At 35.0% G+C, this 25,236-nt stretch overlaps 1 protein-coding gene across 6 annotated transcripts in view; it reads right to left on the reverse strand.

Annotated features, from left to right (window-relative positions):
- Nucleotides 1-25,236, reverse strand: part of LOC145270473 (small ribosomal subunit protein mS29-like) — a 536,140-nt gene that overhangs the window by 8,644 nt on the left and 502,260 nt on the right. For all 6 annotated transcript variants that reach the window (XM_080126119.1, XM_080126129.1, XM_080126147.1 and 3 more), the window contains one exon: nucleotides 5,891-5,969. In XM_080126119.1, coding sequence (XP_079982245.1) covers nucleotides 5,891-5,969 — 79 coding nt within the window. The remainder of the gene's footprint in view (nucleotides 1-5,890; nucleotides 5,970-25,236) is intronic.

Raw genomic sequence — 25,236 nt, forward strand, 5'->3', positions numbered from 1 at the left:
ACATGAAGAATCCATTGTGGTTATTTTGAAAACAATGCAAATAAATTAGAAAAGCAATTATCAAAGAGAATTTCTAAAACAAAAAACGTGAATCTTTTTTTTCTTTTTCAAGCATTAAAGTTGCTGCAATTCAGCTTCTATGAAATTGATCATGTAACTAAATTTAAGAAAACCAAGTAGGATTAGAAAATATAATTTTTGAACATGATTGCAGAACAGGGCAATATGTATGGTAGTAGACATCAAGATGCGAATCCAACAAATGTTTGAACTTTATTTGGCAGCGTAGAATTGTGTAAATGCAAATCATTCTAATTGTTTACTCTCTTTCTTTTTTCCAGTTTGTTTCAATATGCTCTCGCCCTTCGTCACTTTCTAAAGTTAATAAACTGAACATGCAGAGTCCCTCTCCACAAGTGAAAAATTTACTTTCACCATGACTAGTGTTTGTGCAATTTTTTTAAAAAATCCAAGGCGTGATTATTGAGAAAAGTGCAAACAAATGAATGGATGAATGATTTAGGGACAATTTTACCCCCATAATGACCCCTAGGTGGAGCAACCAGAATCATCCAAAAAAATCTGTTCTGTTAAAAATTTACTTTCACCATGACTAATTTAGTTTCACCATGGATATTAAGAAAAGTGCAAATGGACGAACGGGAGTGAATTATTAGGTCCAATCCCTCCTTTGTTAAGGGATCAACAAGTTTTAACATGAAAGTATTAAATCAAAGAATTTTCAGACGATGAAAATATTTCCAAACCCCAAAAAAGTAATATGTACATGCAAAATAAGTGCACAGTTGGAAACTCTTATAAAACAAGGAGACAAACAGCAAAAGCTAGAGAAACTCCACCAGCCAGATGAACGAAAGGAACCTGAGAACATCTACTCCTCATCCTCACCCTGTGCTTTGGCCGGGGTCGCAAGGTGATATAATTCCAGGACTCCAGTATCCAGTCTTTCATCACTCGCATATGGCTAAACACGCTCTAACAGTTAGAAAAGTAAACTCGCACACATTTTTATATATCTCCATTTTTCATTCATAAAATTCGTTTTACATTTTAGGTAGTCGTTGCTATCTGGTGACCCTTCTATTACTTCAGTGTTTCATTATATTTTCATTTTATTATGCATATATCTTAGTCCAATTCACAATTTTTTTTTAAAACACATCCCTTTATTTTCTCATAAGAGTATATGTTACAGATCTGTTTCCTTAGCAATCTTCAAAAAACAGTAAAAATATGTTATCACTATTTTTAATGTAGCAAACTATTCAGATAATTCTATGAAGAAAAAAATATATTCAAACACAATCTTTACATGTCACAGTCAAAATCATACCTCTGATGTTGAGGATATACTTCTCGTTGTTGGTCAGACCTCCATCTTTTTATTTATTTATTTATTTTCCCCTCCAGTCATACTTTCGTATTTATAATTTACTTCCTTAAATTTATTTTCTCCATTTATAAATTATATATTATTTTCAATTTAAATTATTCTGTTTTTTTGGGGTTTTTTTTTAACTACAATATCATTAGAATAGAAGGTTTACATTTACTACTTGGCCTTTTGGTCAAGATCAGGGTGTAGTGTCTGTTCTTCAGATGCTGCACTTCCGTTTCTTGTTCTCTTTCGGTGGAGAAGCAGTCCTTCACGACTGAGACAATTTTTTATTTTTGTACCTTTTCTCCACGTTAAAAAACGACCCTGGTGTCTAACTCTGTCCCGTGGAGAGGCATTGTAAATAGGTACAATATCATTAGAATGTGTTTTACAATTGTTTGTTTGTCAATACTGAAACAGTCATACTTTCGTATTTATAATAATTCTTTTTATTCATCTTATTTAATTTAACTCCTAAAATTTACTTTTTCCATTTATTCCTTATTTTATATTATTAATTTAAATTGCTCGATTTAAACTACAATATCTTTGGAATGTATTTGGAATATATATATTTGACATAATCATGTTGACACATCGATTCTTGTCAGATCACCTAAGTTAAGCAATGTTTAACCTGGCTATTACCAGATGGGTGACCATTTCGAAATTCTAGGTGCTGTATGTGCTTTCCCCTTATTTCAGCATTGTTTCCAGTTATCCTAAACCTATACAAATGACATTAATTGTAACGCAACCAAGTCAGTTGCTGTGCAAGAGGCCATCTTATCAACTTGTGTAATGGTTTTCCATTGAAATTACTCACTATTTTTATATGAAGCTTCCAAAATTAAATGTGCAAGTATCATTTTTTTGGTGATTTTTCCAGAATTGCCAACAAAGCAAAAAAGTGATGAAAAAATGAATACACAACACCTAAATGTTACCAAAGTCAAGCTATTCTACTTACCTGGATAAGATTTTGTGTTTTTTAAGGTGTTTTTGTTTGTTTGTTTTTTTTAATCAAAAATAAAAGTAATGTGAAACCTGTCAAGTTAAAATTAAAAATAAAATGGTCGTCTCATAATCAAGCCTCGATTTTCAAGCAAGACCGTGATTCTAATTTTTGAGACCACCATTTTGTTTTTTACTCTAACTTGGCATGTTTTACACTGCCTTTGTTTTTAACTAAAAATTTATAAATAAATTAAAACACAAAAAAACTGTATAAGGTTCGTGACATGGTATACATTTGGAAGATTCTTCACTTTTCAGTATGTGGGAGTGAGTTATGTATGTGCATCCTATCTGGATATGTGATAACACTACTTCTTCATGTGATTTTCTGGGATCTAGTAGTTTTCTTTTAAAGTATAGGCATAATTTGGAAGAGTTTGTTGCTTTGGCAATTGTTCCAGTTTACTTGCCACTTCTTTATAATAAAATGTTTTTTAAAGGTTTGTAGTCCATATATGGGACCTTTATGTTGCTTATTTGGGGTTTTAGGGAATTTTTGGCTGCCATGTAAGCTTTTTTCCCCACAGAAACCATAATGACTAGGAATCCAACAAAAGGAAGTTTTGTGTTGTATGATAGAACGGATCTCTTGTAACAGTTTGATTAGTAAGGGATTGTTTAATTTTTTATTTTTTAATGATTCTAATACTGATAATGTGTCTACAAATATGAATTTCTTGGAGATTTGGTTGGTGATAATATCTAGAGCCAAGTTTATGCTGAAATTTCTGCACTATAGATTGAGGAGTTATTTGGTAACCTTTTCTGAAGAATAGTGTTTTCTGAAATAGCGGCACCTCCTACTTTATTTTGATCTTTGGAACCATCCATGTAAATGTGTGTCCAATTTGGGTAAGAATCCAGAATGTTCTTTAGTTTTTCTCTATAGTCTTAGGGTGAGTATTGGATCTAGTATGACTTTCGGTTGATTTAATAACCGTGGTCGGAGTTTTGTGAAATTTTCCACATGAATGCTAGTTTGATCTATTGAGTTGTCTGTAAGTGGTTTTATTGTTTCTTTAATTGCATTTTCTTTTTTTTCTTCTTTTTTTGAATAGATGTGTATAGTTGGAATTGAAAGTGCATTAATAGGCAGAATTTTTGGGGTTTGATTTGAGTTTTAGATAATATTGTAAGCCTAGTTTTTCACGTCTCAATTTCAGTGATGGTTCATAGACTTCAGCATATAAGCTTTTTATCAGGGAGGTTTTGAATTCTCCTATGGCAAGTCTTAATCCTGTGTGATGGATGGAGTCCAGTGTTTTAAGATAGCTTTTTCTGTTTAACCATATTATAAAACTTCCATGATCTAGTTTAGCTCTTATCAGGGTTCTATATAATTTTAAGAGTGATGAGTACTCTGATCTCCCACTTGGTATTTGCTATAACCCATAATAGTTGTAGGGTTTTTGAAACATTTTTGTTTGAAATATTTTAAATAAGGGATGAAGGAAAGTTTTTTGTCAAAAATAAGTCCCAGAAATGTATGTTGGTCAGTTATTTCGATTTTTGTTTCTTTTAGGTTGAGAGTAGGGTAATTGTGCATTTTCCTATGATTACAGAAATGGACAAATTTAATTTTGGTTGTTGAAAATGTTAAGCCATTTTCTGTGATTCATTGTTTTAGTTTGTTTATGCACATCTGTAGTTGGCGTTCTGCGGTATGAATATTTTTGGATCTATGGCAGATTACAAGGTCATCTACATATAAGGAGCCATTTATCTCATTGTTTAGACAATTTACGATATTATTAGTTTTTATATTAAATATCGTAACTGATAAAATACATCCTTGTGGGACTCCTTTTTCTTGTATTTTTGTGTCTGATAGAAAATCTTTTATCAGTATGGGTAGTCTGCCCTTTAATCCAAGATTGTAAAGGTCTTTTATTATACCCTGTCACCATGTTGTATTGTAAAACTTTTCTAAATCAAAAAGATAGCTATTGCATGTTCTTTTTTAATGAAAGCTTCTTTGATAAACGTTTCCATTCGAACTATGTTGTCCATTGTTCCTCTTTTGTTTCTAAAACCACTTTGTATGTTGACAATTGATCCATTGGTTGAAGGTTCAATCCTCAGTGTGGGCGACTGAAAAAATACATTTGCAAATTACTTAGGATCGCTATTTAGTCATGGCTGACAGAACAAGAGCATGCTACCCCCCCCCCCCCCCCGTAAAATAATTAAAGAGTTCCGCTCAAAATTCTGTTCAGTTCCTGATCACACTCAAAATGAGAATAGTAGTCTGATGAATAATAATACGCATAATCAATCCTCATCTTAAAAATTCAGAAACGTCAGACTATTTATCATTCTTTACAATATTTTGAAGAGACAACTTGTCAACGCAATTGGTCTGAAATTTTGTGGATCTGAACCGTCTTTCTCTGACTTAGGGATGGGAATCATGATAGCATGTTTCCAGCTATTGGGTAGTTTTCCCTTGAACCATATTTTGTTGAATGTGTTTAAAAGATGAGTTATTGATTTAGGAGGAAGTTGTTTCAGAAACTTATAATGTATCTTATCCACACCGGCAGCTGTATTATGTGCTTTTGCATCCTCAGACGTCGATAAGACATGCATGGAAAGAGGAAAGAAAACTTTCATGTAAAACCTAAGGTCTACTGTCGGCTCTGTCTTGTAGCTGACATTCGCACTGATTAAGTTTAACAGCAGTTCCAAAAAGTGTGAATGGTTTTACACAACGCCTTTACCACTTTAAATAAATCATGAGTGGATTTTGGACAACTTAGTTGCCTGAACGTCATATGTTGAAATTCGGCAAGACGGTCCATCTATAATATAAATCTCACCTGTCTGTTTAAATGTATGTATGTATGCATGTTTGCCTAAAATCTTCAGCAGAGGTGATGGATTTTCACGAGATCAGTATTGTTTTGAAGCTCGATCCTTCGGACGACAAATATAAAAAAATTGGCTAAAAACATTAATTCTTTCATCCTCAACTGGGCACTTTTCTACAAGGAGGGGTTGCTTTCTTCGCCAATATTTTCGAAAGTCATCCCCCTCTTTTCAATTGACTAGCCTTAATTTAAATCTTCACCACTTCTGGTTTGGCGATGAATGCAATGGCAAAGGCGTCATTTTTTTTTTTTTTTAACGCTCTTTTCCTCCTTTGCGGTATGGATTCGAGCCTGCCTACTACCACTTTTATTTATTATTTTTTTGCTTAACACACACCTCCAAACAACCAGGCAATGCCGGGCACCCAGGCTAGTCATATATATGTATATATATTAGATAACTGAATTAAAAAATTTAAAAATAAAAATCAAATGTAAATATTCAGATGCTAAAAAGAAATATTCTAGGATAAAATTGCCTTTCAAAAATTGTTGATAAAAATTAAAACATAAAATACTTTGAATTTAAACTAAAGCTGATTATAATATTTGTTGAATGTCATCTTTTGAGCAGAATAAATTTAAAAAAAAATATTTTGCTTACATATTGCCTTTTCTCATCCTTCACGCTTGTATTACCCCACAATCCATTGAGGCCATCAACAGCAACCAAAACTCTATGCCTAAAAGAGAAAAAAAAAATTTTTATGTATAAAATCAAATTTTCAAATAATGTGACCAAGCATTAGAAATTCAAAATTGTTTTATGTTTTTTTAATTGCACTAAAAATATTTGAAATCTATAAAAATCAGAATATTTAGATTTCAACCAACATTTTATATATTTGGTATAAACAAGATAAGTAGGAAATAAGAATAACAAAATAGAGAGTAAAAGTCTGTACATCCAAAAACACTCGGCACCAAATAAATTGCAATATAATGCATTTTACTATTAGATTAACTTCAATTACAAAGAAGAAAAATCACAGACATGAAATCTGAAAGAAAGTGCAAACGTCTAGGACCATATTCCATTACAGTACAAATTCTCAATCAACATTTTTTTTTTTTTGTAACTTCAATTTCTTTCTCTTTCAACTATTTTTATATGAAAATTATTCACTTGTCATTGGCCTTTTATTTCTTAATAAAAATTGTCCCAAAACTTAATATGAATTATTTTTTTAATAATTTCTATAATTTCAAGAATTTGTAACTGATATTTGAATAAAAATAGTTGTAATTTGAAAGAATATTATGAAAGAAAAAAAAAATTGCAGAGGTGCTAGTTAACTTAGATTTAGAAAAGATTCACAGCTATTTCTTAAATTCAACATGCAGCTTTGATTAAAGTCCATGGTTATTTTGTGTAATCTTTTATCGTGCAGTGATGTAACCAGCAACAATAAATTCAACAGTAATTTTTTTTTTAAAGGCAAGCACAAAAGCTTAGGATCATATTCTAATAGTAAAACAAAACACAGTTTCTTTTTGTCCATAATTCCAATTTTTCTCTTTCAACTACGAAGTTTAATTAATAATGAAAAAAAATTAAAAAAAAAAAAAAAAAAATCTGCTGTTAATATTATCATTCCACTCAGTACTTTGCTCTGCATCGGGATACAATTTTCTTTATTTTATAGACACCCAAAATTAAAGATTAATGCAACTGCATATATTCAAATTCTATCATTCCTAACATCCTTGCACCTTAAATCTTCATCATTTGGCATAACGTTATAGCAGTAAACTGCTTCTGCTATAGAACACAGTTTCCTAGTTACAATAGTTTTTGCACTTCTGTGGCTTTTTGAAAATACCATTTTCTGTTGTTTATATTTGCTCTCTATCACCCCCACAACAGCGGAGTTAAAAAGCATATCTGAGAAAATTGACAACGTTCTATCTGCTTATCCTTCAGCTAATATTCATGTCTGTGGAGACTTCAATGTTCACAATGTAGAATGGTTAACTCACTCGAACAAGATCGATGATGAGGGGAGGTTCTGTCATGATTTCTCCATTGCTTATGACCTCACTCAGATTGTTCATGAACCCACCCGTGTGCCCGACAATGACGGCCAGTATGCAAGTCGCCTAGACCTCTTTCTCACAACTTGTCCTGAACTGTGTTCAGCTTCCGTTCTGTCTCCACTTAGATCTTCCGACTACTCTGTTGTATCAGTTAAGATACAAATGAAATGTAATAAATCCTCAGATGTACCTCTCCATCGTACAGTATAGCGATACTCTATGGCTGACTGTGATAGCTTCCGTACATTTATATCAGATCTACCTCTGCGTTCCATGTTTAAAAAGGATGTGTCCTCTATAGTATCAGACCTGACGGAATGGTTAATTGTAGGTATAGACTGTTTCATACCCTCGAAAAAGTTCCAGCAAAAACCCAACAGCCAGCCGTGGTTCTCTCCAGAATGTGCTACTGCCATTGCGCACAGAAATCACTTTTTCCATTGCTTCCAACGTAATAGATGTACTGAGACTAAAACTGCTTTCAGGACTGCCTGTAAAAAAAGTTATAAAGAACGCAAGAGAGTTATATGCTCAGTCCGTTAAATCCAAAGTAGCTGAGAAGCGGATTGGTTCCCACCAGTTCTGACAAATAGCAAACAGAATCCTGAACAGAAGCGTGTGCTCTATCCCAACTATCATCAATGGACCTGAGGTAATCTCGTCAGCATCAGACAAAGCCAAGAACTTTGCAGCTAATTCTACCCTTTGCGACCAAGGCCACCAACCTCCAATATTTCCTCCTGTATCAAAAAACACACTATGTGATATACAAATATCTGTACATGATGTTGCCAAGCTAATTAAAAAGCTTGATTCCAGTAAAGCAACCGGCCATGATGGTATTCCAATTATAGTACTCAAGACTTCAACCAGAACTATCGCTCATCCTTACAAAACTGTTTAAATGTAGTCTTAAGGAGAATTGCTTCCAATCACCCTGGAAAATCTCATCAGTATGCCCTGTATTTAAGAATTCAGGTGATCGCTCATGTCCCTCTCAGTACAGGCCAATAAGTTTTCTGTGCGTCATGAGTAAGTTGCTGGAATCTGTGTTAAATAGAGAAGTAATCAACCATCTCAGCAAAAAATAACCTTCTTAGTGACACGCAATATGGTTTCCGTTCTGCTAGATCTACAGCAGATGTGCTTACAGTTTTATCTCATAGGATTAGTGAATCTCTCGACAAAGGCATCCTTTCTAGGGCAATTGCTCTTTACATATCAAAGGCCTTTGATAGAGTATGCATAAAGGCCTACTTCACAAGATCTCCAGCTACGGTATAGCTGAAAATGTCTTCTCAATTATTAAATCATTTCTCTCTGATAGGTTCATAGGAGTTGTGGTTGATGGGCAGAAATCAGAGGTCAGATTATTAATGCTGGAGTCCCTCAGGGGCCCATCCTGGGCCCAACTCTCTTCCTGATCTACATTAATGATCTTCCAAATCACATCCTTACATCATTCGTAGACATTTATGCTGATAACACTACCATCTATGGCAGCACATCTACAACTGTAAACAACCAAGTTCTCTCTGATTCTCTCTCCTCTGATCTTGAGCAAGTGGTACAATGGGGAAATGAGTGGCTGGTTACTTTTAATGCATCTAAAACCAAACTTTTATCTTTACATCATCAACGTTCTGATCCCCATTTGGCATCAATTGAAATAAATGGCTCTCGTCTTGGCGAGGCCTCATGTTTTGACAAGCTTCTGGGCTTGACTTTTACTCCTGATCTTAAATGGAACACATACATTAAATCCGTTGCCAAGGCCGCTGGAAAAATGGTGGGATCCTTCTATTGATCAAGTAGATATCTCACTGCTGATGCAATTCTCTATCTGTATAAGAGCCAGGTATGTTCAAGGATGGAGTACTGTTGCCACATTTGGGCAGGAGCTGGTAGAAAGGACTTATCCTGCTTTGATAGAGTTCAAAATAGACTTTGTAGCCTTGTGGGGGATGTCCTTTTCTCTTCCCTGCAACCTCTTTCTCACAGAAGAGATGTTGCGAGTTTGTCTCTTCTTTATCGTTATTTTCATGGCAAGTGCTCGGCTGAGCTCCAATCTATATAGTCTCTCCTCGCCAAACTTTCACAAGAAACACCCGTCTAGCAGAAATCACTATCAATAATTTCCGTCCAGTCTTTATCTGTACCTAAACCTATATAAGTTAACAAATTTACCAAAAACGATTACTATATTGTCCAATTTCTACTGTACACTCTTTAACTCTTATCCTCGAGTGGCTTCAAGGCCTTGATAAGTGTTGATGCCTATGTAAAAAAAAAAAAAAAAAACATAAGCACACCTGAATCTGAACCTCAAAGTCTTACAGGAACTGCTCAACTTCGAATCAACAACATTGAACTTTCATTTTCTCTTCTCGGACAATTGCTTGTGGACTGAAAATTACTATCAAAATTAGAAAAAATATATATCTATTATAAAGTCTGTTATGATTAGGGCGGATTCCACTGAAAGTCTCAGGAAAAAAACACTCTGCTCAGTCTCTGCTGCGACACTCTCGCCAGTAAATCTGCCTTGTTATTATCTGGCTTTATGAACGATACATCTATTACTAGTTTGTACTCTTTAATCAGTTCCATAAGCAAAATAATCTTCATTGTAGCATTTCACTGGTTAGTCATGCCTTCCCCTGTCAGGACGTCCAATGTCAGTTGGCAAACACAGGATAAATCCGTCCTGGTATGTAATACATTTATCTGACACTTTCCATTACCAACTCGGACCTCCAGATGTAAAATGGTGCATACAAACTACCACAAACTCAACTTGGCTGGTTGTATGACACCTCATAATGTTTCCATTTGCACCAAAGATGTTAACTTATTATTTGAATTATTTGGACTACTGAGTGTTATAATCACAATGTTTCAGTGGACAGAACCTCCAACCTTCTACAGGTGCATCTTGTCAAATTCAAGAATCTTTCTGTTGAACTTGGAAATCTACACAGAATTTTGAATGGAATCGTGTATTTAATCCATGGGGTAGCATGCTCTTGTAATGTCAGCCCTAATTAATTCACAGTTGTATTTTTAAGTGTTATCCATACTAAGGATTAAGCCCTCAACCTACAAGAAAGTAAAATTCAATTGTCAGTTACACTAAGTACTTTTCCCATTAAGCCACGGGTCTTTGCGGACGATTCTAGTATGCTTTTTTTTTTTTTAGATGTACAATCTTATGTTTATGTTTACTGATTTGTATTGTGATGATCTTGAAAAATAAATGGATATATGAAGTTAAACAAATAAAACTTTCATTCGTTTGTCCATTCTTGTTGATACATCACACAAATACTACAGCAAGTTCCCTGCATTGCTATAGCTTTTTATATTCCTTCATATCTATTTACCAGCAATGCTCCAAGTAAAATACCTTTCTCTGTTATATATATTTATTTATTTTAATTGTGACTTTATTGCGTGACAATTAAAAACACAATTGCAAATGCTTTAGGATTTCTATCTAGACATGGTTGATGGAACAAGGACATTGATTAAATAAATGGTTCTTTTGAAAATTCCATGCAGGTTCCAGAGATTGACAAGATACACCTAAAGAAGGAAATGTGAAAATAATTATTTTTATCATTGTGATTCTAAGTATTTTTTTTTTGTGGGTAAAGAAAGAAAATCGTGATGGAAAAAAAAAAAATGTGCAAAAAATTGTAGCAGAAACGATTGAAACATTTCAAACTAAATTTGTTTTTAGCAAAAACAATTTTGTAAATCAAAGAAAATTGAGATTTGTTGACAGATGTTGGTATGAGTTGGGTTGAACCTATTTGTCAGACATTTTAGAATTGTTGATAATTCGGTTCTTTTTTTAGAATAGTGGCCCCTTTACAAATAAGCACCATATAAGTATGAAAATTTAATTCCAATTTCTCTTTAAAAAAATTCTTATTTTATTCTAGTTGAAGATGGGGCATCCTACCGGATGCCAGACATTCACCTACTATCTCATACATTCCAACTGAGTGATAATTTTAATATTTTAACCGTCCCTGTAAGTGTAATTGTTTATATCTATCTAGCACTTGGTTCACCAGGTATATTTGCCAGATAGTTTTTGAAAATCTGGTACTCTTGAAGAATTTGATTCAGATTCTCAGGATTTTCTATCAATTATGGCTCGGATTAAGCCGTCTGTTGTTTAAATGTTGAAATGGTAAATCAACATTTTTTTTGTATAAAAAATGTAATTTTTTAATTATTTTTTGGATGATGGGATGAGCGTTTTGTCTTTATTTTTTTTAACATTTGTTCACAAAAAATAATTTGTAAATTTTCTTGAAAAAAACTTTTCTGTACTTTCATCTAACAATTTACGTTTTTTATAAAAATCATTTATCTTTTCTTATAAAAAGTAACTCCTTTTACAAAAAAAAAACAAAAAAATCCGTTTACTGCCAATTTTCTTTAAAAAAAAGTGTAAGTTTTCTATAAAAAAAAAGTGTAAGTTTTCTTAAAAAAAAAAAAGTGTACTGTCGTCTAAAAATTTTCATAGGGAGGGGAAGGTGTTTTGTAACTATTCTGTGCTTCCACTTAACAATTTGATAAAAAAAAGATATCATGAAACTTGAATTTAACCTGAAAAAACTAAAAATAACATGGTAACAAAAGTGCATAAGCACCAAAATGAATAAATATTCAGTAAATTTACAGTAGTTTTTGTTATTTTTTTTATTGTATTTCTATTTTTTTCCAGTTTGTTTATTTTGAAATTCGTCTGCATCTGTTACTTTTCTCGGCTTAATCCGATGACTGCAGGTCGAGCCCAAACCATAATTAACGGAAAATCCCAAGGATCTGGGTCAAATTCTGCAAAAGTACTAAAAATCTTTTTCATGAGTTCGGTTGCTCCTATAATTATGGAGATCTTCCTAAGATTCCAATTTCTTTTCATGTCGTACATAAAACCTTAATACACCAAAAAAAAAAAAAAACAGAAAAAATATATTCATAAGAGACTTTGTTGAAGTCTTCAACATTCAAAGATAATTTTGATTCTTTTAAATTGACAAGAAATGTATCACCAGAATTAAAGTTTTGTATTTTTTTCCTAAAACAGAATTTCTTTGAGGAGCCACTATTCTCGAAAAATATTGATCTTTACATTTTCCTTTTTTATTACCATAGATTGTTAACATACAGAGGGAGTGAGTGAGATAGAAGCAAGAGTGATAGGTATCATAAAAAAAGGATGGGGGAAGGAGTCAAACAACATACAGACAGTGGAGGTGAGAATAATACATGAAAGTTTAATCAATCACTTGGTGAGTTGATTGCAAATTACAGATAATTAGAACAATGGAAGTTTCTTAAAACGTAAATCCCAAAACTAAGCAATATTTAAGTATGGACTTTTTGTGATTAAAATATATAGGGAAAAGGTCTTAAGCTGTTAATTCTCAGAATCAGGCATCACAGTTCACAGACGGCATGCCATTCTAAAAAGGAAAATTTTAGATGCCAGTTTTGCCTTTCTTAACGGTCATCAGTAGTTCACAGTCTGTCATTCACCATGGTTTGCATGTTTAGTCTTAGTTATAAGGCTTTCTTCTGTGTGGCTTAGTGGCAGAGTTGGCAACCCACATTATACTGTCTGAATGTGTCCTACTAATGAATCCTAGAGAGAAACTTTGGTTTATAATTTCCGGTCTTTGATTGAGATTGAGTTTTGCCCTCCTTTGGGTTCATCTGTAGAACATATCCAAAAATGGGATTTGAAACCCAAGTCACTTGCATGCCAGGTGAGTAACATGCCACCTGAGCCACCATACCACATACAAGAATCTACTGGCGAATGCAGATCAAGTAATCCACGGTGAAGTTCAAGTGTGAAATATACACACTTCTCAACAAGGAGTGCAGTCATCCAATTACTAAGAACCCAGGCCGATGTCTCATCTAATGATAAGCCCAAAGAAAGGCAAAACTTCGGTTTAAAGCTTTCATGACTTGTATGAGCTACAATGTTGCTTTATTGTGGGGAATAATGAAATATAATCTCTAACACACAAACACATATATACAGATAGATATTTTTATAATGTAAAGGAGGAAAATCAGATTTTTCACAATAACAGGAATAAGAAAAATTTTCATTTTCAGTTTTTACATTTTGTCTTGTTCATTATTGTCAGTTTTCTTTCTGTTATGCAATTCAGCATTATGTTTAGATATTTCTTTGCATATTCACTGGTAACAAATTATGAAGGTGGACATTAATAAGCTTTCACAGTTGTTTACATTAATATAAAAAATGTTTTCCTCAATAATTACTTCTTTAAGCAATTATCATTTCATAGTCTAGATTTTTACAATTTAGAATACACCTTCATACACTCAACATATATTTTTCTGTACATTTTTCATTGTCCACTCGGCTTCAAAGCTTTCTTCTTAAAAGAACTAAATCCATGCATTATGTGCTTTGTTCAAAGCTTTCTAGTATTATTAACTGAATTAAATTCTTGCATTACATGTTTTATACACTTAATAAATCAAGTATTGTGAGATTGTCTTCATCATTAAGGCATCATATGAACTAATTCAACAGCAAAAAATCATTTATTATTTATTTTTAACTCTTAGTCGCTCTAAACAAGGCAATGCTACTTGGATGTGGGAGGCTATTATTTAGAATCATACCTATAGGGACACTATGTAGGGAGTTGAGCAGTAAGATGTCTGTTCACATTAAACTTGAACTTTTATATGCCAGTAAAGTCAGGGAAATAGGAGACCGAGAGGGAATTTCAAAAAATTCATCCGATGAGTATGGAAAATCGAAAAATCCGATCTTAAAAATAGTCTTTTTCTTCTTATAGATAAAAAAAAAAGAATTTTTGTAGGGGAATATTTTACATTACACCGGCCAAGATAAATAATAAAATCTTAGCAAATCATTTCTTAAAACAAAACAAAACAAAAAAAACAGATCTAATGTCATTTGGATATATAGCTCATGCGGAACATAAGTTGAAACAAATACATTGAAGGCATTGCTAAGGCTGCTGCAAAGAAGGTGGGCTCTCTCCCTCTATCGTGCTAGACAGTTACTTTTGAGAGTTTCCTGTACCTCTACAAAGCCACCATTCGCCTACGTATGGAGTATTTGAAAGAAAGTCGGCAACCTAATAGGTCCTGCACTATCAGGCTTCATCCATTGTCGCATTGATGAAATGTTGCATCTCTCTGCCTGTTTTACAAGTATTTTAATGGTGGATGCTCCGACAAACTACAAGTCCTTGTGCTCCCTCAACAGCAAGCAGCAAAATCCCACCCCTACACAGTAGAAATCCCTAAATGTAAGAAAGCCTTCTACTCTCATAGTTTCTTCCCTAGGACTGCTAGACTTTGGAATTGCCTTCCAGGTCACTGCTTCCTTGACTGTACTGACATGCGAAAGTTTAAATGTAATGTAAACAGACATCTTGCTGCTCAACTCCCTATATAGTATCCCTACAAATTATGTCCCAGATAGTAGCCCCTTCATCAAAGTGGCACTGTACTTTGTTTAGGGTGAAAATGCAAAAAAGTGCATTCAACTGCAGATCGAATGATCCTCTGTTCAAGCCCGGAATGTACCTCAGCATTTTATTTTAATTTTTTCTTATGAGTTCAATTCATGATAAAAGAAGAGATACCATTTAAAATCGCCTCAAATCATTTCTTTTTGCATATTTTAAAACTAAACATTAATCAGAAGTAACTTTTCCAGGGCATTCATCGTCAAACCCAAATATCAGTTGACGTGATATTGTAAACAAACACGGATGAAATTTGATGAATGACATTATTGTTTTGCGTATTAGTCCACTGGAAAAATTATTCCTCGTAATATATAATGATCGATAGAGGATTGATTCTATAATAATACATATGCAGTCTGCATGAATTAAAATATCATGTTTAAGTGTATTGTATGACCAGGCAATGCCGGGCGGCCAGCTAATATATATATATATATATATGTAAAGTGGATAATTACAGCGAGTAAAAATCCTTTATAAAAATGGCAACTGTATAAATGAGATTTTTTTTTATGTGTGTGTGTGTGTGTACACAAATGCATCTGTGCAGACAGGGTGTAACCCATTCATTGCCTATAGTGAAGTTTGCAAGGAAAGGAGTGCTAACTTAAGAAAGACCGAACGTTGTGTATATGTGGGTGTGTGTGGGGGGGGATTATACAAGCTGTAACAAGTGGCCAAATGCTACAAACGGGGGAGGGAGGTTCTACCCAACAGTGCTATTAGTCACTAAGTTTAAAGAAGAAAACAATTACCCCCCCCCACCACCACCACCGGTTAGGTTCTATTTCCAAAATATTTGTAAGCTTTGACACAAACTGTCCAATCAACGAGGAGATGAACGTTGATTTCAAAGAATGGCCGCATGGGTGAGTAGGGACAAGGGATATATGACTACTGTTTGGATGGATTTGGCTGGTGAGAGTAGGGAGTGGGGTGAAGAAGCAGGATCTCTAGTAGCAGTGTGAGCAGATTGGTGGGAGTTAAATTAGAGTTCAGCAGAACGTGCATGCAGGTGCAGCAACTGCTTGCATAAGAAAAAAAATATCAACATCTATATGGTTTTTATTTAAAAATTTTTTGTCTCTTTTACGGCATGACGGCCCTTTTCAGATGTCATTCTAAAAACCAATGTTATCTGTCATTTAAAAAATAACATATATTGTAAATGATGAATTTCACACGATTTATTTGTGCCTAAACGTAATCAAAGCTTCCTTTTTAGAACTGCACGCCTGTAGAACTCTGTTCCATTTGCCTGCTTTCCAGCTGACTGCAATATGGTCGTCTTCAAGTCCAACATAAACAAATTCTTCATGACCAATTCAACAAATTTCCACTACTAATGATTGAAATGGAAACAGTACTAACCCTATGTGGGTTTAACCGACTTCCTCCAAAGGAGGAAGTTCCATGGGAGTATGAAATTCACTAGTCGCATCTATATCACCGTTAGGGGAAAGGATGACATTAGGTTTTTGCAACTCTTGCAGGGAGGTGTCAACGTCCTCCTACATACAGCGCCTGGAATTCCCAAATTGGTCACCCATCTGTACTGACCAGGCTCAATATTGCTTTACTTCGGTGATCTAACAAGAACCAGTGTGTCAACATGATCTTGCTGTATATTACTACTAACAATCACTATGATATTGTCTCATTGACTACCGTACACTCATTAACACTTATCCTCGAGTGGCCTCTGGGCCTTGATACTTTGTAATATATATATATATATATATATATATATATATATATATATCGCATTGAGATTGAATTAAAATCATCTTCCATAAAAGAGCACAAAAATTTCTCACTTGTGTTTCTTTCACACACGTAAATATTTTTCATGCAACTAGATTTAACCCTGTGTTAGTCATCTGGGTGTTTCAAACATGATTAGTCCCATGGGGTGTTTATACACCCCAATATGAAAATGTTTATAGTGTTTATATTTTGTAGAATCTAGTTATCCTGCTGTTTTATGATATATCTACAGTCCAAGTTAAACAGTTTGAATCACTTGTATCTTGTTGATATTAATAAAAAATAATACAATAAAAGAAATTATAAAACTAAGGAAAAATTTAAAAAATCTTAGATTTAAATCACATTTATTTAAAACTACCACAGGATACACCAGTTTGTGTTATTTTTTAATATTTATGATGAACACAAAATGTTTCCATAAATTGAAATGGCAAGAAAAATGAATCTTAGTTAATTATTTATACATTAACTTTCAATCTGATTTACGTTCAAGGAAAACTGAGATATGACTGCGCTATACCATGTGTATTATACTCTTACTGAGTCAGGAGAGTACTGGGAGGGAGGAAAAGAAATAAGTTGCCAACTAGGAATTATGAGCACTCAAGCAAAATTGGGGTGATAAAACACCCATTGGGACTCGTGCAAGGTTTATTAGGTTTGCAGATGAAAAATATCTAAACTAGACTTTTTAGCTTATTTAAAAGTTATAGCCATTCACTTAGAATGCTTCATGCCAAACTACAAGAGTAAATGTCATTAATCTCTAACTGTGCATTGGATAGATACCATACTACTTAGTTTGCTGCACCTTATGATAACAAAGGGCCACACAAAGTTTCAGCAGATCAGCACAGTAGTTTATGAGAAAAAGTGGAATAAACAGACCGACAGACAAACTAAAGAGAAATATAATATGGATTATTTACGATTGGATGACATATGTCGATCTGGTTTGTTGTGTAGCATATCAATCCTTTTTATCTCTATCATGCTAGAAGACTACTCACACCTGAGAGTATCCTGTACCTCTACAAGGCCACCATTCGCCCATGCATCGAGTATTGTTGCCATATTTGGGCTGGTGGTGCATCTATCACTAGTCTCTCTCCCTCTTGAATAGGGTCCAAAATGTCTTCAATTTAATAGGTCCTACTTTGTCAACTAAGCTCCAACCTCTGTCCCATCACTGCAATGTTACATCTTTGTGCCTATTTTACAAATATCTTAAGGGAATGTGCTCTGATGAACTTGTTGCTCTTGCGTCCTCTCGACATATATATCTCTGACAAACCTAAATGCAAGAAAGTAATCTATTCTAATAATTTCTTCTCTTGAACTGCTAGACTATGGAATTCCTTTCCTTCTACCTGCTTTCCTGACTGTACTGACATGTAGACATTTAAATGTAACGTAAACCAATATCTTGCTAAGCTTTTCTAGCCATGGTCCCAAATAATAGCCCCCTTATGTCCAAGTAGCGATATACCTTGTTAGGAGTGAACGTGAGTAAAAAAAAGGGTCATTTACTGTCTAAACAATATCAGCAATTTAACATTCATTTTAAATGTTTGATACGTTGGATGACTTTAAGAAATTTCACTTTCAAACTATTTTTATCTCAACTCCATTCTTATCACTTCTTCCCGTGTTTTCATTGTCCTTCCAATGTGAACTGAACCTGCTAACTCAACTGTTCTACATCCATTAACCCAAGAACTCTTCCATTCTTTCGATGTGGCCAAGTTATAAAAGTCTTCACTTCTGCACACAATCTCCCCATACTGTCCAGATGTAATCTTCCTCTGAGGTCGTCAGATCTAAGACTTTCTTTAAAATTTACATTACACATCTATCGTATTATATATGATTTGTTAAATATAAGTTGCTATTGAACTCCTAGCTACAGATGGGGAGGGGGGGGTATTAACCCCTACCACACACATGCACATCTTGATCTTAAAGTGTAGGTGAACCCAACTTAGTAAAACCCATAGTCTGCAATGGTATCCATTACAGAATGAACAGCCGTACACATGTTGGAAATAAAACAATAAAGATGAAGACACAAGTCTAATTGTAAATAATATATATTTTATATTGCTGTTAACCATAAAATAGGGAAAATACAAATATCAAATTTTAAACTTTTCTTTGCATACTTGATGTCTTTTCTAAATAAATATGGCGATTTCATTGATTAAATATTCAAACAGATTAACAATTCGATTGAATTGTTGATATGCAATTCTGTGTGTGTGTATGTGTGTGGCTTGGAAAATGTCATGTTATTTTATTGAAATTCGCCCACAATGGTCACAATGACCTGAGAAGCGTATATTTTAAATGTGAAAATAAAAATAGAGATAGAAACTTCAATTCATTCTCGACTTTCAAAAGAAACAGGTTGAAAAAAAGGATAAAATCGGATGCAAAAAATAGATTTAATCACAAAATGAAATAGGTTTTTTGTTAACACACACAAAAACGTACTGCATATTTGATAAAAATTATACGAGACATTTTTCCTATTAAAACTTAAAGCTATAGAACGTCGATTTAGAATGAGTATTTTATGCCATATTGATGATTGAATAGAATTTAATTTCTAATTTTTGCAATATGTAATAATCTTTATTAATACCTAACTGTGCATCAAACATATACCATAACACTTAGTTCGCTGTACCTTACCATGATAAAGGTCTATACAAAATTTTAGCTAGATTAGACCAGTAGTTTCCAAGAAAAAGTAGAACAGACAGAAAAATAAAATTACAATATAAATATAAAACATGGAATGAATAAAGTCTTTTTCACATAAAAAAAGATTTTCTAGTTATTTTTATAAGAAATGATTGGATATTCTCCCCCCCACACTCACACACTTCTTCCACACCCATCCAATGTGAAAGGTTCTCTCTCTTTGTGTAAAACTTGTTAGGCATCTCCAAATAAGATCCGGGTTTTGAATTTTTTAGATGAGGATTGATAATCCATATCGTTAAAATTTTTTAGACTACTGTTCTCATCTTAAGTGTCCTTGCACAAGGCCCTGTGCCACAGTAGATAAAATTGTTGGTAAAATTCAGTTTTTTTTTTTTTTTACATGGAAGTTACCACTAATCAAGGCCCGGAAGTCAATCGGGGATAAGGGTTATTGCATGTAATGAAATGAAATAGTATCGTAGTAATTGTTAGTATTGAAGATTTGATAAAGTGTTTTACTTAAGGGGGTGGTTCATCAGGAATTTGTTTATGTTGGACTTGAAGACATCCAAGTTATAGTCAGGTGGGAAACAGGCAAATGGAAGAGAGTTCCACAGGCGTGAACTTCTAAGAAAGAAACTTTGTTTATGGAATCTACGTTTTGATTTTGGCACAGATAAAGAGTGGGGAAAATTAATGACAGTGGTTTCAGCTAGACAGGTGTTTATTGTGAAAGATTGGCGAGGTGGGGACCAGAGATTGGAGTTCAGATGAGCACTTGCCATGGAAATAACGATAAAACAAAGACAGGCTCGCAATAGCTCTTTTGTGGGAGAGAAGTTGCAGGGAAGACAAAAGGGTATCACCCACCAAGCCACAAAGTCTATTTTGTACTCTGTCAAGGCAGGGTAAGCTGTTTTTAGCAGCTCCTGCCAAGATGTGGCAGCAGTACTCCATCCTTGGACGTACTTGGTTTTTATATAGAAAGAGAATTGCATCAGTAGTGAGATATCTTCTGGAGCGGTAGAAGGATCCCACCATTTTCCAAGCGACCTTGGCAACAGACTTGATGTACGTGTTCCATTTCAGATCAGGAGTAAAGGTCAAGCCCAGAAGCCTATCAAAACTTGAGGCCTCCCCAAGACGAGAGCCATTCATTTTAATTGATGCCAGATGGGGATCAGAATGTTGATGATGTAAAGATAGAAGCTTGGTTTTAGATGCATTAAAAGTAACCAGCCACTCATTTCCCCATTGTACAACGTGATCAAGATCAGAGGAGAGAGAATCGGAGAGAACTTGGTCGTTTACTGTCTTAGATACGCTACCATAGATGGTAGTGTCGTCAGCAAAAATGTCTACGAATGATGTAAGGATGTGATTTGGAAGATCATTAATGTAGATCAGGAAAAGAGTTGGGCCCAGGATGGACCCCTGAGGGACTCCAGCATTTATACTGTGAGCTTCTGATTTTTGCCCAACAACTACTACTCTTATGAACCTATCAGAGAGAAATGATTTAATAATTGAGAAAACATTTCCAGCTATACCATAGTTGGAGATCTTCTGAAGTAAACCTTTATGCCATACTCTATCAAAGGCCTTTGATATGTCAAGAGCAACTGCCCTAGAAAGGTTGCCTCTGTCGAGAGATTCGCTAATCCTATGAGATATAACTGTAAGCACATCTGCTGTAGATCTAGCAGAACGGAAACCATATTGTGTGTCACTAAGAAGGTTATTTTTGCTGAGATGGTTGATTACTTCTCTATTTAACACAGATTCCAGCAACTTACTCATGACGCACAGGAGACTTATTGGCCTGTACTGAGAGAGGGATGAACGATCACCTGAATTCTTAAATACAGGGCATACTGATGAGATTTTCCAGGGTGATTGGAAGCAATTCTCCTTAAGACAACGTTTAAACAGTTTTGTAAGTATGGGTGCTAGTTCTGGTTGAAGTTTTTTGAGTACTATAATTGGAATACCGTCAGGGCCAGTTGCTTTACTGGAATCAAGGTTTTTTTATTAGCTTGGCAACATCACATACAGATATTTGTATATCACATAGTGTGTTTTCTGATACAGGAGGAAATATTGGGGGTTGGCGGCCTTGGTCGCAAAGGGTAGAATTGGCTGCAAAGTTCTTGGCAAAGAGTTTGGCTTTGTCTGATGCTGACGAGATTAACTCAGGTCCATTGATGATAGTTGGGATAGAGCACACGCTTCTGTTCAGGATTCTGTTTGCAATTTGCCAAAACTGGTGGAAACCAAGCCACTGCTCAGCTACTTTAGACTTGACGGACTGAGCATACAACTCTCTTGCGTTCTTTATTACTTTCTTACAATGGTTGCTGGCAGTCCTGAAAGCGGCTTTAGTTTCCATACATCTATTATATTGGAAGCAGTGGAAAAAGTGATTTCTGTGCGTAATAGCAGCAGCACATTCAGGAGAAAACCATGGCTGGCTGCTAGGTTTTTGCTGGAACTTTTTCGAGAGTATGAAATTGTCTATACCTACAATTAACCATTCTGTCAGGTCTGATACTATAGACGACACATCCTTTTTAAACATGGAACGCAGAGAAAGATCCGATATAAATGTACGGAAACTATCCCAGTCAGCCATAGTGTATCGATATACTGTACGATGGAGAGGTACGTCTGAGGACTTAAGTGCGTTGCTTCATTCCCAATTTAGGACGATATTTGAAAATAGCCCCCCCCCCCTGTAAAAGATGCTTAAAACCGTTTTAATTATACAAATACCATCAGTAGTTAAAAAGTTATTTTAAGCTTTTCCGTGGACATTTTTCTTTAGAAAAAGTGGGCTAAATTACGGACCTCAACATTTCAAGAAATTCAGTAATTTTGCCACCATTTATTTATTTTTCAAGCTATTCTTATGAAACTTGGCACTCTTATGTAAAATTGTGTGCTTTTTCTGATTATGCAGTTAAATTTGATGTATCTCTTTACCATAAGCCATGAATTATAAATTCAGATGTACAAATTTCAATTTTTTTTAAACCGGTGCATGGTGGCTGAGGTGGGTATCTATTCATGAACAAAACTAAGTATTATAGTGGTATTTAAATATAGCTTTACTGAGAGCAGGCATTTTCCTGCCCCCTCACCAAAGAAGAGCTTAATCTGAGTGTAGCCATTGAATGCCTAAAGAGCATTCATGGCCGGTATTTACTACTCCCCTCAAAGAAAAGAAAAAAATTGGGTAGAAATGAATTAATCTCAGAAATAAATCGAGGAAAATTTTTACTATAGATTTTAGATTTCTGTAAAAGATGGAAATTCCCATAGTTGACCAGAACTTATGCATTTTGAGGCCAGTCCAATTTTCAATTTTGTAAATCCTCTATCTGGCCCAAAATATACCCCTATTTTCTGAGATGCAACCATAAATCGTACTCTACATGAATCCTCGATGTAACTTCCACAGTACCAGGAATCCTGATAAGCAACAACTATATATTCACCAGTTGATGGGAATTTTTGTCATTCCTACTCTGTTGTTTTACTGAAAATTCAACTTTGTTTACAAAGAAATAAAACAGTAATTTTTTACCTTGTTTCCATCTTAATATTTAAAATGATTACATTTTTAGGCTTTAGGGCACGCTGAAAACATCGCATTCAAACCTTCCGCAAATAAGTGCATTCCGGACACCAAACAATATCACCTCCCACGCTATCGCTGGCGGCCACCTTGGTACACACAAACATAACTCCAAGAAACTATGCGCAAACACATGTACCAAGATGGCCACCAGCAACAACGCAAGAAATGGCACTGCCCAACATCTGGAAAGCCACAGAAAATTCAAATGCGGCATTCGCCCTCAGCACACCCAAAAACCTCAAAAGATGGTCATTCCAAAGAAAAATGTTAAGATGGAAACAAGGTAAAAATTTACAAAATGCATCACAATGAAATTCTTTATCGAACTGCCCAATTATTATTATTTAGATATCTTCAGTTATATAAAAAAAAAAACAGGTTTGTTTTACAGATTCGAAAAAATGGTCTTGACAATGAGTTAAAAATAAATTCAAGTTTCACGATATATTTTATTTAATTGTTAGGTGAAAGTACAGAATAGTTAAAAAAACTTCTCCATGTTAAGAATGGGTTTCTAGATAATAACGTTATTATTTTTTTATTATTATTTTTTTTACACAGTGATCACCACTTATCAAGGCCCGGAAGCCACTCAGGGATAAGGGTTATTGCAAGTACATTACGTTAGTGAGGAGATTTGCTGAAATGTTTACTTAAGGGGGCGGTTCATTAGGAATTTGTTAACATTGGACTTGAAGACAACCAAGTTGTAGTCCAGAGGGAAGTAGGCAGACGGAACAGAGTTCCACAGGCGTGCAGTTCTAAGAAAGAAGCTTTGTTCATGGAATCCGCGTTTTAATTTAGGCACAGATATAGAGTGGGGGAAATTTTTCACAGTGGATTCAGCTAGACGGGTGTTTTTCGTGAAAGATTGGCGAGGGGGGACCAGAGATTGGAGTTCAGACGAGCATCTGCCATGGAAATAACGATAAAACAAGGACAGGCTCGCAACGTCTCTTCTGTGGGAGAGAGGTTGCAGGGTAGAGAAAAGGGCATCCCCCACTAAGCCACAAAGTCTATTTTGTACTCTGTCAAGGCAGGAGAGGCTGTTTTTAGCAGCTCCTGCCCAGATATGGCAACAGTATTCCATCCTTGGACATACTTGGCTTTTATATAGATAGAGAATTGCATCAGTAGTGAGATATCTTCTGGAGCGGTAGAAGGATCCCACCATCTTTCCAGCGACCTTGGCAACAGACTTGATGTACGTGTTCCATTTCAGATCAGGAGTAAAGGTCAAACCCAGAAGCTTGTCAAAACACGGGGCCTCACCCAGACGAGAACCATCCATCACAATTGATGCCAGATGGGGATCAGAGCGTTGATGATGTAAGGATAGGAGTTTGGTTTTGGATGCATTAAAGGTAACCAGCCACATCTTCCCCCACTGAACCACGCGCTCGAGATCAGAGGAGAGAGAATCAGAGAGAACTTTGTCATTTACAGCCTTTGATGTGTTGCCGTTGATGGTCGTGTCATCAGCATAGATGTCAACGAATGATTTAAGTATGTGTTTAGGAAGGTCATTGATGTAGATCAGGAAGAGAGTTGGGCCCAGGATTGACCCCTGAGGGACTCCAGCATTTATATTGCAGGCCTCCGATTTTTGTCCATCTACCACTACTCTTATGAGCCTATCGGAGAGAAATGATTTAATGATTGAGAAAACATTTCCAGTTATACCGTAGCTGGAAATCTTGTGAAGTAGACCCTTATGCCATACCTTGTCGAAGGCCTTTGATATGTCAAGAGCAATTGCCCTAGAAAGGAAGCCTTTGTCAAGAGATTCACTAATCCTGTGGGATATAACCGTCAGCACATCTGCGGTAGATCTTGCAGAGCGGAAACCATATTGTGTGTCACTAAGAAGGTTATTCCTGCTGAGGTGGTTGACTATTTCTCTATTTAATATGGATTCCAGCAACTTACTCATAACACAGAGGAGACTTATTGGTCTGCACTGAGAGGGAGATGACTTATCACCTGAATTCTTAAATACAGGGCAAACTGATGAGGTCTTCCAGGGAGTCGGAAAGCACTTCTCCTTAAGGCAGCGCTTAAATAGTTTCATAAGTATGGGAGCAAGTTCTGGTTGAAGCTTTTTTAACACTATAATTGGGATGCCATCAGGGCCAGTTGCTTTACTGGAATCTAGGTTTTTTATTAGCTTGGCGACACTAAGGTTCTCATTTTGAGTATCATTTTCACATTTTATTCAATGTA

Source organism: Euprymna scolopes, chromosome 4, assembly GCF_053919585.1.
Source record: "Euprymna scolopes isolate OS-2025 chromosome 4, ASM5391958v1, whole genome shotgun sequence".
Taxonomy (NCBI): Eukaryota; Metazoa; Mollusca; class Cephalopoda; order Sepiida; family Sepiolidae; genus Euprymna; species Euprymna scolopes.